The 14257-nt window shown below is 42.7% G+C and overlaps 1 protein-coding gene across 1 annotated transcript in view; it reads right to left on the reverse strand.

The window, feature by feature from the left end:
- FBLN2 (fibulin 2) overlaps nt 1-14257 on the reverse strand; it is a 207322-nt gene that overhangs the window by 47362 nt on the left and 145703 nt on the right. Inside the window, exons 3-5 of the mRNA XM_038740258.1 lie at nt 4972-5083; nt 1074-1203; nt 580-766 (exon numbers count right to left, since the gene is read on the reverse strand). Coding sequence (XP_038596186.1) covers nt 580-766; nt 1074-1203; nt 4972-5083 — 429 coding nt within the window. The remainder of the gene's footprint in view (nt 1-579; nt 767-1073; nt 1204-4971; nt 5084-14257) is intronic.

Here is a 14257-nt window from a genome sequence, read left to right on the forward strand (position 1 = left end):
GCCCATTGTTGGGTAGGGACTGTCTCTATATGTTGCCGATTTGTACTTCCCAAGCGCTTAGTACAGTGCTCTGCATACAGTAAGTGCACAGTAAATATGATTGAATGAATGAATGAATAAAGTAGGTGAGTGGGTTAGAGCTGGAGGTGTAGATTTGGGGGTCATTTGGATAGGCATGGTACCTGAAACTAGGTGAGCAAATGAGCTCTAAAAATTGAGCATAAAGAATTAAGCCTTTCAAGACACCCACAATTAGAAGAAAGGTGAGAAAGGGAAGAAGTGTGAAGATCTACCTAGATCTCATGAAGCACCCGAAGGGGACATGGCTGCTTTCTGCAACCTTAGGTCAATAAGGGTGGGCATGTAGGTAGGAGCAAGTGCTTCTAACAGGTGCAAAGGGATGGGCATCTAAGTCCCAGGTTAACAGAGCCCAGAAATGAACACTCTTTAATCAATAATCTCCCTTATCACAACATCACAATGGCTTTCACATTCTCACTTCTGGATAGGTCTGGACCTGCAAGTGGTGAATTCAACTTAACTGGGATCGGAAGTGTACAGGAAATGGCCATCACCTACCTTTCTGTGGAGTCACAGTGGGCAGGGGCTCAGAGTGCCGTTTGATTTCTGGAACAAAGAGATGATCCTCACCCTCACAACAGGAGAGCATCACGTGGTTGCAGGGATAGCCAAGATTTGGATTGGACTCACAGACTTGGCCCTCACTCTTGACTTTCAGTCCCAGGGCACAACAGTCACAGCATTGCTGTAAAAAAGTGATCCCCATTAATCTTGTTACCGTCCCCAGGGAGGAATCCCCATGCCCAGGGGGGATTGTGCAGCAGATAGTTTTCACCTTGACCAAGACAAGTGAGGATATATGGGGTGGATATTAACTGATGATGATGAATGGTATATTCATTGCAATGCTCTCCTTTACCTCTTCATTGCATTGTACTGTTTCCCTAAATGCAAACATGCTGGGGGTTTTCTATAACCTTGGTACGAGCTTCTGAAACAGAAAGAGCAATAAGCGGAACCAAAAATCATGTGGAGAAGCGACAGAGTCTTACCTTGTACAGAGACACTCCACAGGTGTCATTATCCTCAGGCCCACAGAGGTCACCTTCTTTGGCACCAATCATACCAGCAACACAGCTTTTTTCCTTTAAATAAGAGACACAACACTGCTTCTGAGCCACTCTGTGGGGAAAGACAAAAATTTGAATCAGAAGCCACATTGATTTGTTGAAGAAAATAGGTAAATGCAGATGAAGAGTGACAAGGCCAGAAGCAGGGTGGCCTAGAGGATAGAGCATGGGCCCAGGAGTCAGAAGGATTTGGGTTCTAATCCAGGCTTTGTCATATGTCTGCTGTGTGACCTTGAGCACGTCACTTAACTTCTCTAGGCCTCAGTTACCTCATCTGTAAAATGGGGATTAAGATTGTGAGCCCCATGTGGGACAGGGACTGTGTCCAACCCGATTTGCTTGTATCCACCCCAGAGCTTAGGACAGTGCTTGGCACATAGTAAGCACTTAACAAATACCACTATTATTATCATTTATTACTAAGTCCTGTAAATTCAGAGACAAACAAGGATGCTGATTGATGATGCTTTCCACTTGATTCATAGGCAAGAGGAGATCATCATCTTTGGCTTAAATTCACTGAAGAAATTGGCTCTTCAAAGTGGACAGTGGCAAATACCTATTAGAATCAGCAAACCCTAAACAAAGCATTCATTGCTAATGTGAAATGATCTCCTTCATAATAAAACCTTTAACAGAGTTTTCCATTGGCCCTGACAACCCATGGTGTACTTAGCTACACTTTTTTTAAATGACATTTGTTAGGTGCTTACAGTGTGCCAGGCTCTGTTATAAACCCTGGGGTAGATACAAAATAATCACATTGGATGCATGGGGCTCACAGTCTTAATCCCCATTTTACAGATGAGGTAACTGAGCCACAGAGAAGTGAATTGACGTGCCCAAGGTCATACAACAGACAAGTGGCGGAGATGGGATTAGAACCCAGGTCCTTCTGGCTCCCAGCCCTGTGCTCTATCCACTAGAACATGCTGCTTCTGAGAGACTTTCATTTTAAGAACTCCATAAACCAAGTTCCTGAAATTGGCTCCTTTGGTTTCATTATAAAGAGGTTTAACAGATCTTTGATCATTAATACTAAACACGTTAAGCAACCCTTTCAGAAAACCAACTCCCTCTCATTTCTCAGACAAGGGTATATTTGGGGGCTTGTTTCCTCGGACAGTTCCCATTACTTCTGATGGTGAAAACTATTAGGAAACTATTAGGAAACGTTTAAAGTCTCACCCAGCAAGAGACCCTGCCGAGTGGGGATGCCGATATCACTAACAGGCTGGGGCCTGTTTATGTCAGGGAATCAGTGATTTAAAACAGGACCGAGGAAAAGAGGGCGTTATTCTTTCATGTTTCAGGAATGTGCATTTCCCTGAAGAGAGGGCCACAGAGAAGAAAACAAGATGTTGGTTTGGGAGGAAAATATAGAATTCCCTGGGCCATCATTTCACAGTGACAGCCAGCCAAGGATGGCTGACTTTCCTTCAATAAAAAGTTGGGGGAGTCTAAGAGTCTCAAATTCTTTCCTCATGATGAGGCACCTACAGTCCAACAGGATTGAAACAATCTTTGAATATCAGGGTAAGGCCTTTGGACTGTGCCCAGAAGTCCCCAGAACTTTGAATTTTGTTGTGCAAATGTCCTCTCGGATATAAAATTGAACTCTGTAGATTTAGAGCAGAGTTTTCAGCACACTGGGGCCCCACCTTCTTTCTTCCTATGAGAGTGGGGCACAGAGTTTGGAAATCATTAAGGCAATTCTGAGCCAGAGAATGATTACACATTCTCAAAGCTTTGAACGCCATCTCCTCTCTGTTGCCGCAGAGCCTTTCCTCCTATTCTTTAACTGGGCAGAAATTTATGAATGCGGAAGAATCCCCTCACAACAAAGGAAGAGCTTTCTGTTAAGCAGTGGCTTTCCCTCTTCCCTTTCTATTTATTCCCCTTCGCCCCCAACCCCTGCCTCCACTCATTCTGCTCTGGACTCAGGACTACACTCTCTAGAACATTTTGTCTCTCCAATTTCTAGGTTGCAGGAAAGGCAAAAATATATCCAGAGCTAAAGGAAAAAGCGTCATCACTAACAGTTTGAATTTTTTTAAGTGATTTGATCCTGGATGACTGGAAGTGGCAGGGGGAGACTCACCAATGGTATAGCAAGTTGTGAAAATGCCGTGTATGCCCAGCCTAGTCCTTTCCTGATCCCACCCTTCCAACTGGACACTCCAAGGCCAGGGATGTTGAAATTTCAGCTAACTGACAAACATGGTTGGGGTCAGGATTTGGAGAGTCTACTTGCAAGGCTGCTTTACTAAAGAAAATGGGTTCAATTATCAGCAATGTTCAGTATTCTGTTAGTGTAACTGAAGACGAAATGAGAGAAAGAAATTAGCCCTTGGTTTCCAACACTCAGCAGTCATGGCTGCCCAGAATAAACCTAGCACTGTGATTGGAAAAAAGTTTTTCAGAATCCACCTGTTTCTTAATGATGCTAATGGTGACCAAGTTGTTGGCTGACTAATGCTCAGGGGATTGGTGACTAGTATTGCTTTCTCTAGCAATTCAGCATGGAAAGATCATTTTGGGTTCTCATGCAGGCCATGTGATTTGACTGAGACTTTGCCTCATTGTCTGGTATCGCCTCCTCCACCTACCCTCTAGACTGTGAACTCACTGTAGACAGGAAAGGTGCCTACCAACTCTGTGGTACTGTAGTCTCCCAAGTGCTTAGTACAGTGCTCTACAACAGTAAGAGCTCAACAAACACCCTTGATTGACTGATTCCCTGCCTTCATGTCACCTGGGCCTTGGAAAATGCACACAGGCCATCCATGGTGGTACCAGGGTGCAGAGAGAAGGCTGAGGGGAGAAAAAGAATGCTGTCTGTCATTTAGCATGGGTAGGTTGATTTTCAGAATTCCTTGGGTAAGTGTGGAGGTGGGATTTTTTTAAAAAAAGATTAGGGCTCTAGAAATATTAGTCTTATCAACATTGTGTAATACCTGATAAAATTAATTTGGCGGTTACTTAGGTAGAATCTAAATAAAATTTTTGACTAGAAAACTTTTTTTTTTTTTTTTTTTTTACAAAGATGCTACCTTTGAGCCCTGAAAGTTTCTGCCACCCTGGACTTCCTTTCCACTCCCAACCACACACAAACACAGCCACACAACTGAATCAAAATTGAGGAGCACTGAAACAGCAAATAAATTGGGAAAGGAGCAGAGGATAGTGGGGAGGGGAGTCCTAGCAGGTCAGGGGCTCACCCGATGCAAGTCAGTTGTTCCACCTTCAGACTAAATTTCAAAATCTGAAACGTTGCCGAAAACTCTTTCAAACTTAAAACCAATGAGCAGTCCCATTACACTGGTCAGACTGTAGTCTGTCCAGTCTAGTATTCTGTCTCTGACTGGCAACAGAATGTTCTTGGAGGGACTGTGTGATACCTGAATTCTGGCAGAGCATGTTGGAAAAAAAAGTCATGTGGAAAAGGAAAAAGAAAAGAACCATGTATTCACAAGAAATAAGTCATCTGGGCTTATGGTAGCCCCAAATGGTTTGGCTCCCCAAATACGAAAATAAAGCAAAAAGAACTAAGGTGATTTAAAAAAAAATCAGGCACGGATTTCAAAATATAGTAGTACCACCTTAGAATGAGCTCTCTCATCACAAGCATCCTTATAATATTAGTTCCCATAACCCATGGTGTAATTTGTCATGCGTATTGGGGTCCCCTGCAAATTAGTCCCTTTGCTTTCGTTACAAGAAGAGGTGTTACAGTGCAGCCACGGGATTCCAAGAACCTGCCCAAGAACCTGATTTGAAAACCCCATCTGGGCAGGCTTGATGAGGGCCCCTTCCCCACCTGCACACTTTGCTGTCAGTGCCGCTTACGGGAAGCTTTGTGCATTCATCATTGTCGATTGCCCACTGTTGCCCAGCTGCACAGCATGTCTCAATCAGGTCCTTGGTAGAACCTGCAAAAAGAACATAGGCAAAATGAGGGAATGTGGATACAATCTCAGAGAACCTGCAGCCAATGATCGTGGCACAGTTGCCTTTCCTGGTGCTTAGGAGGGTTTAATGTGGCCCAGTGGGATTTCTTCTAAAAAACAATTCACAAAAAAGGCAATCCTAAAGCTCATATGGAGAACCAACTCCACACCCTAAGGAGTCCTGTTCTCAGTATCAGCCCCCGGAAAAAGCAAACACCCAGGGAGAGCTGCAGAAAGCAAAACTGCTTTGGCTGAAAACTCTAAAGGATGAGAAATCTGCTCATATTGCTAAAGCCAGTCACAGGTTGACTCACACTTGTGTGCACACACACATGCAAATACACAATGAAAAAGGCAGAAGGAGCAGGTAATGGATTGGAGAGAAGCTAAAGAAGGCCAGAAGACAGGGGAGAAAGAGAGAAGCAGGGAGAGCAACCACATAGCAAAACGTACTTACAACCATTTTCTCCTTCGGAATCATAAGATCATAAGGGCTTTAGCGGTAAATTGGAAATCAGACTAGTGCTATGTTTTTCCATGCTCAGATTTCCACCAAAGGCTCAAGGAATCATAGTCAAATGATTCATTCCCCAACTGTTGATATATATCCACAGATTGGTCATGAATAATTCTGGCAATTGGCCGAAATAAGAGACATAAGTCACTTTGCTGTTATTGTTTAGGAATGTTGTTCTGGAATATAATCTGGCAAAAGGCCCCAGGCAAACCTCCCTCCAAATCATGGGATAGAGACATTCTGCTATTAAACCTTACTGAGCAGATGTAGCAAACTTACATAGTGCAGATGTAAACTCTGCTTCTTCATGAATGGTAGTACTCTGTGGCCCACTAACTATTGGTGACAGTCCTTCTTGTCTATAGGACCTGCTATCCCCAGAAATCTCCTTTTCACCCATGTGAGCAGGGTTTACCTCTAAGCTTGCCTGCCTTTCCCTGCTCTCTTCCCCCCTTCAGTATCTACCTCCCTCCAGTTCTAGGGTCTCTAATTTACCCTTATTTTATCAACCCTACATAAGTGGCACTGAATTGAATGCCAGGCTGAGATGGTGTTGGAAATTTGTGGAAATCCTTTCACCTCAAAACAATGTTCCCTTGAAAAGGTGCTTTCCTGTAACTTCAGGCACAGGACAATAAAATTTTTCACAAGAATCATACAATATAGAAGCTGAAGTCTCTACCAACCAGTGCCCAAGGAGTATCCCCCATGCTTTACATCCTAAATCTCTGAAAATTTACCAAGATTTGCCAGCCAGTTACTCAGGGATGTAGTCAAATGAAAATGAACATGACGATTTTTCAACAGCACATGGGGAGTTAGCATTAAAATTCTGTCTTCCCTCCTGCAAGTGGCAGAGATGGGTGGAGAGGGAGTCAACACTTCCATTAAACCCTTGAAATGTTATCCTAGACTTGAGTTTCTAAACTGAATCAGATATTGTTCCACCTTCAATCCTATTCTCTTCACCTCCCTCAGATGTATTAGATGTGGCAGAAAAACTGTGGAGTTGTTTTTTGCTCTACCATGTGTTGGGAAAATGCTTTTTTGCTGTTGTCCTGAACGCAGACCTATAGGAGCTAACTGCTATGGAAGAGCTAAATAATTTGGAACAACAAGCAGCATCTTTGAATTTTGGTTTAATAGTCCTTTATGTGTGGTTTGAAAACCAGATGATAACTGTTTGGTTTTTTATTTGTATCATTTGCCTATCCTGTTCGTTGTGCCTTCTCTCAACTCTCAGTTCTGGTTATCTGATCTCTATTTCCAACTCTTCCCCATACTGAAACCTGAAAGCCTCTGTGTGTGTCTCTGTCAGTCTCTATCTCTCCCCCCACCCCACACCCATCCAAAGAAACATCACCTCCATGAGGGACTCATGTGTGTGTGTATGTGTGTGTTTGCTATGGTGTGACCCTGACTGGTATCGGCCTGTGATTTACACAACAGATTCTTTTGAAATGAGGAGGCAGAGTTTGTTGGGCCTGACAACTCTCTGACAGTGCCTGACAACGTGGGGCTTAGAAGGGAATAGGATTCATTCTCTGACTAAGGATTAGTGTTTGTCTTGGCCCTGCACTTCTTGGCAGTGGACATTAATTGAAATGCCACCGGCTCAAACAGACTGACACAAATGAAATGACTTTGCGGAAAGGATGATAGGACAGAATAAAGGGAAGGGGTGGAAGGGTAAGAGGGCAAGCTGAGAATTTATAAGAGGAGTACTGTTCTCATGAGGGGAGCAATGCCAAGCCAAATGATTTTCCTACTGAAGGAATAATGTTTTTTCTCAGAGCTGACAGGCATTCATAGGGCAGTGTCAGAGTCCCAGTCATTTATCTCTCCAGGGCACTGGGCTATAAGCCAAGTTATCCTGGGATGTAGACCACCAAGGCAGAGTTTGATCACACTACCCAAGGAGTCAACCCCATAAAATGTCTAAAAACCCATCTATGCCAGATGCAGCATCTGTGGCTCCATTCAGGTTGGGCCTGTTCACTCCTGCATTCACCCCAAGGTCATCAATACAGCAGAAAAACAACATCTTCCTGAGACTGAGAACAAGTCAGTGTGGCCAAATTCCATTTCTAACTCCTTTTGTTTTTCCTTTGGCACCATTGCTTATTAAAGTATCTAAGATGGACTCCAATAAGTCTGGTTTCTGTTAGCCCATTCAGATTGAATCCCCAAGTTTAGCTGAAAGCAATTCCAAGGCCATTTTTGACTTTCAGAAGAAGAATCCACCAGTCACATTTCATTATTATAATGGAAGGAGGAGGGAGAAGAGACATTAATCCAGTCACTTATCCTATCCTGCCTTGATTACTTTACCAGCCTCCTTGCTGAACTCCCTGCCTCCGGTCTCTCCCTACTCCTGTCCATACTTCACTCTGCTGCTAGATCATTTTTCTACAAAAACTTTCAGGCCATATTTCCCCACTCCTCAAGAAGCTCCAGTGGTTGCCCATCCACCTCCACATCAAATATTGGCTTTCAAGCATTCAATCACCTTGCCCCCTCCTACATCACCTCACTGCTCTCCCACTACAACCCAGCCAGCACACTTCACTCCTCTAATGCTAACCTTCTCACTGTACCTCGATCTTGTCTATCTCGCCACCAACCTCTTGCCCACTCCTTGCCTCTGGACTTGAATGCCCTCCCTCCTCATATCTCTTCTCCCACTCAGGTCTGTGTTGCCCTGACTTGCTCCCTTTATTCATCCCCCCCACCATGAGACCCACAGCACTTATGTACATATCTGTAATTTATTTATTTATGTTAATGTCTGTCTCTATTGTGGGCAGGGAATGTCTGTTTATTGTTGCATTGTACTCTCCCTAGAGCTTAGTACAGTGCTCTGTACATAGTAAACACTCAGGGAATGTCTGTTTATTGTTGTATTGTACTCTTCCTAGAGCTTAGAACAGTTCTCTGTACATAGTAAGCACTCAATACGATTGACTGACTGACATTGATTGAGGAGACAAAAAAGCCAAGAAAACAGTTTTAATTAACTGGATTTAGTTACCAGGTTGAACTTGGGGCCTAATCATCTGCTTCCTTCCATGAACTATCACTCATACCTCTTAGAGTCTTATGCTATCTCATGCCATCGAGTAGTCTCTGACCCATAGCGATGCCATGGACACATCTCTCTCAGAATGCCCCACCTCCATCTTCAATCGTTCTGGTAGCACATCATAGGGAAACTTTATTTTTTGTTATTAATAGGCAAAAGATAGGTTTGGCTGAGCAGTGTTTGCAATGTTTTATGCTAGTTGAAACAAAACTTCATAAGAATCCAAGACTCTAAATGACTCATAGCCTGATGCCTGGAAGGAGAACTAGGGGTGACAGTGTAGGCCTCAATTCCTGATGGGATTCTACACCTGATTACCCAACTCTACAAGATGGGAAATAAAAGACCAAAACTTGGAGAAAGAAACTGAAAGAAGCTCATAATTTTGGTTCCTAAATCCCAGGCTTAACTAACCCTGATTTGCTACGTGGCCATGGCCAGGTGATATATGACCATAAACAGTGCCATTACTGGAATAAACTAAAAATAATAATGGCATTTGTTAAGCAGTTAACATGCGCCAAGCACTATGCTGAGCACTGGGATAGATACAAGATAATCAAGCTGGACACAGTCCCTGTCCACACATGGGACTCACAGTCTAAGTAGGAGGGACAATAGATATTCAATCCCCATTTTATAGATGAGGGAACTGAGGCACAGAGGGGTTAGGTGACTTACCCAAGATCACACAACAGGCATGTGGCAGAGACAGGATTAGAACCAAGGTCTTCCAAATGCCAGGCCTGTGGTCTTTCCACTAGGCCATGCTACTTCCCCCACTGATCCATCCAGCCCAATGTTCTGTCTCTAACTGTGGCAATATGATGCTGGAAGGAAGCATGTGATGGTTGCCCCCCATACATCCAATGTAATAGTTAGGGATGTCCCACTTAACAGAATTAGCTTTTCCTCCTGTATTCCTAACTTTTCCTCTAATAAACACATATTGAACCACCTATCCTGATCTGAATATCCTGTATCTACTCCAGTACTTGATACAGTGCTTGGCACATAGTAAGCGCTTAACAAATACCATAGTAACAGTAATACTATCCATTAATTTGCTCAAGCTTCTCTTGAATCTACTAATACTTTCCAGCCACACAGCTTCCTGAGGGAACAAATTCCATATGTATTCCACACAGAATGTGTTTCAATCAATCATATTTATTAAGTGCTAATTGTGTGCAGAGCACTGTAGTAAGTGCTTGGGAGAGTAAAAAACTAGAGAGCCACTTTCAAACTTCAATGGGTACCCTTCTCATTTTGGTGTGCAATCTAGTGAATAATTTGTCCAAACCCTTCATAGTTTTGTGAACTTCCTCATCTCATAAATAGGGGTAACGTTTACTGATTGGAAAAATGGTATTTACTTTCCCTCCTTTTCAAGGTCCTATGAGAAACAAACTGCTATATGGACAGGTGGGAAGTTTCAGTGGAACAAAGATGCCATTTCTGGTTTCCCTCGCAGCTTTTCACAGAAAAATGAACAATGCAGTCCTATTAAGAGACCTTCCCTGATTCAGCACTCTTTTCCCCTGCTCCCTCTCCCTTCTGCATCATATGTACACTTGGATATGCAAACTTTGGGCATTTGGTATTCATCCTACCCCTCAGCCCCACATCACTTATGTATATATCTATAAATTATATATTATAAACTATTTATTTATATTAATATCTGTCTTCCCCTCTAGTCTGCAAGGCTCTTGTGGGCAGGGAGTATGTCTACCAACTCTGTTGTACTGTACTTTCACAAGAAGCAGCGTGGCTCAGAGGAAAGAGCACGGGCTTGGGAGTCAGAGGTCATGGGTTCTAATCCCGGCTCCACCACTTGTCTGCTGTGTGACTTTGGGCAAGTCACTTCACTTCTCTGTGCCTCAGTTCCCTCATCTGTAAAATGGGGATTAAGATTGTGAGCCCCTTGTGGGACAACCTGATTACCTTGTATCTACCCCAGCTCTTAGAACAGTGCTTGGCACATAATAAGCGCTTAACAAATGCCATCATTATTATTATTACTTTCTCAAGTACTTAGTACAGTGGTCTGTACATGGAAAACACTCAATAAATACCACTGATTTATTGATTGATATTACCAAAAGTGCCCCAGCTCTTGATTTTAAGTTGGGAGTTAACTGTCATTGAAGTTGGCAGATGTGTATGTTAATTTAATATTAAAACACACTGTAATCCAAACACTAATCTTTTATAATCAAACTTCCAGATTTGTCTTATAAAGTCTTCAGTGTTTGTCCAGGTAGGAACAAAGCCCAGAATATTCTAGGGAATTTAGGTGTGCCCAGCCTCAAAGTGAGACTGGTTTTACATGTTCCAGTTTGGAATCTCATGACCATTATTTACTATAAGATATTTTGTTCTTGGACTGAAGCTATCAAATTAAGATGTGATAACTAAACTCCAAATGGGCTAGAATATTTTCATCTACATGGTGCAAGACCTTTGAAACTACTCTAATTTCTAACTAGCTTAATGTTTCTCTCCTTTCACCTTTCAAACCATTAAATGGCTGATTTAAAAGCTGACATCCATTTAACACCAGTAAAACTAGCTCATTTGCCAATACTACAGTCATATATATTTATCAGTTGTTATACACCTCTGATCCCTCAGATGGCAATTTAAGGAGATTCCTTAGCTGTGAGTTGCTCTTTCTGAAGCAGACTTTCTGTGCTGAAAGAGCTGATTTCTGTCAGCCTCAACTCCATCACATCTCCACACTGGTTTTCCAAGTGCTAACTCATATCCGGCAATTACATGCTTACATCTTAGTGAAGCTATGAATTGGCCCTCCATTTTGGCACCTCCTCAAACTTTCATGCTCAGTCATTTAGAAATGCAATTTGACTAATGCTATTAAAGAAATACTTGTATCCTTCCTGAGCTTTATAATTAAAATGCAATTGTGTTTGAAATTTCAAATATGGACACTCTAATTCCCCTCTCTGATGAAGCAGCATGGCGTAGTGGGTAGGGCACAGGCCTGGGGGTCTAATGAGTTCTAATCTCGGATCTGCCATTTGCTTGGTGTGTGGCCTTGGGCAAGTCACTTAACTTCTCTGTGCCTCAGTTACCTCATCTGTAAAATGGGGATTAAGACTGTGAGCCCCAAGTGGGATGGGGACTGTGTCTAACCCGATTTGCTTGTATCCACCCCAGTCCTTAGTACAGTGCTTGGCACATAGTAAGCGCTTAACAAATACCAAAATTATTATTATGTAATACAGTTCATTGTGTTGGCGGGCCAGTAATAGCCCCCATAACAAGAATACTGATGTTTAAAGGGAAAAAAGCCCTTGCATGAGGGAGGGAAAAAAAAGCTGAGACAGAAAAAGAGAGAGAGCCCACGTGAGAGAGCGTGTGTGCAAGAGTGAGTGAACACGATGGTGAAAGACAATCAGATAGAAAGAAAGAAAACACACTGAAATTAAATTTCCCCCAAATGAAGATTGGGATTTTCAAAACATTTTCGTAGGCTCTATACCTTTAAAGAACATATCCAGTCATTCCTAATGGACTATTCCATGTTACTAACAATAAATCCAATGAATAGCAAAGGGCCATCCAGTCTACCCATGGAGCTGACTGTTGAAACTGCTGGCTAATGAAGACACATGCAAGCAATTTTGCAACAAAATTGAAGCGGACCTTCTAAGGCAAGAAACCCTATCTGCCTCTACCAATGTGATCAATTTTGTGTCTCTACAGGACACTCTCTTATTCTCTAGCCGGTAGCCCTTTCTTGCTACCATCAAGCAATTATGAAGATCAGCAGTAAAGCTCACCGGAGGAAGAGAGCCTGGAAACTTGCAAATAACCTTAGAGGGTTGTGATCAGCAGGGGAAATGGACCAGAGAAAAATTGACAGAAGTAATGCAGGGAAATAAGAGTAGCGGTGGGTGAGGAAGGGAGAAAGTGTCTCTTTGTTAAGCCATTACCTGAAGGACAGACATCTATTACAAGATTTCTTTTAAGTTCTGTTGATCGACTATTAATTCTGTCAAGTCAGCTGAAATCAAAGGATTATTTGTCACATATTAAGACTTAAGTTCCTTGGGGGCAGGGATCATGTCGACTGATTCTACGGTACTGTACTTTCCCAAGTGCTTAGTATACTGCTCTGCACAAAGTAAGTGCTCAATAAGCACCACTATTTTAAGGATTTTGCTAAAACTAAATCACTTCATTTGATTACAATGTTTGATTACAACTATAACTAATTAAAACCTGGTTAGGATCACTCATCTTTAGAGTGGGTGTGAGCACAGTGTGTGAGACTCACAACCATTAGGGCCAAGCAGGGAAAGGGAAAAAAAAACTTCACCATGTTTAATATAAAATAATCCAATCTCTTACAAGTGGCTTGGGAAAAGGGCTGGAATTACATCTGAACTGCCATAGCCGGCAGATCTGTCTTGGAAAATGGCATGACAACTTTGCAATATCATGAGGCCCCTGCAGTGACTCAGGCCTCTGACCCCCAATCCAGTCACCAAGAGATCCACCAAGCTGTCTGCCTGGAGAGGTGAGCATGTGGATGACACCTCTTTATGGAATTTCGGGACCTAGGTTTCATTCATTCATACAATCATATTTATTGAGCACTTACTGTGTGCAGAGCACTGTACTAACCACTTGTAAAGTACAATTTGGCAACAGATAGAGACAATCCCTACTCAACAATGGGATCACAGTCTAGAAGGGTCTCAGCTCTGTCCTGCAGTATTGGGTCCAGTTAGGAACAGAAAAGTGGTGGCAGAGGAAAAGACAGCATGGGTGAATACCCTTTTCTTTAAAATAATAATTGTGTTATTTGCTCAACCCTTATTAGGTGCCAAATACAGTGCTAAGTTTTGGGGTAAACAATCAGATCAGTTAGTCCTTCTTCCACATACGACTCAGAGTCTAAGGGGGGAGGGAGTATAACTATTTAATCCCCATTTTATAAATGAGGAAACTGAGGCACAGAGAAGTGACTTGCCCAAGTTCACACAGTTTGCATGTGGCGGAGCTGGGTTTAGAACCCAGGTCTTCTGACTCTTTCTTCTATGTCCAGCCCCTCTTTCCTTCTTGTTCCTTCAACAGTGCTCTGCACACAGTAAGCGCTCAATAAATATGATTGAATGAATGAATTAATCTTTTCCTCCCCTGCCCCCACAAAGCTCTGCCCCTACTGAACTGACACCAAGTTCCTCCTTCTTGCTCAAAAATGAAAACAGAGAACCCCTGGTGGGGTAACAAATGCAGCTTCTCAGTAACGGGCAATTCTTCCATGCACACAAATTGGTAAGGATTGTCAGGCACTGACTGGGTTTATCAGTGAAAGTCATGGATAAAAATCTCACCAGTAGTACCACCATCTTCAAACCCAAAAGGCAGCTATGTCAATCTATCACTTGTTTTTACTGAGCACTTATTGTGTGCAGAGCACTATACTAAGCACTTGGGAAAGTACAATACAAGAGTTGGCAGACACATTCCTTGCCCGCAAGGAGTAAGGATTTTTCCTTATCCTGTCATAGCCCCCAGCTGA

This window comes from Tachyglossus aculeatus, chromosome X1 (assembly GCF_015852505.1).
Source record: "Tachyglossus aculeatus isolate mTacAcu1 chromosome X1, mTacAcu1.pri, whole genome shotgun sequence".
NCBI lineage: Eukaryota > Metazoa > Chordata > Mammalia > Monotremata > Tachyglossidae > Tachyglossus > Tachyglossus aculeatus.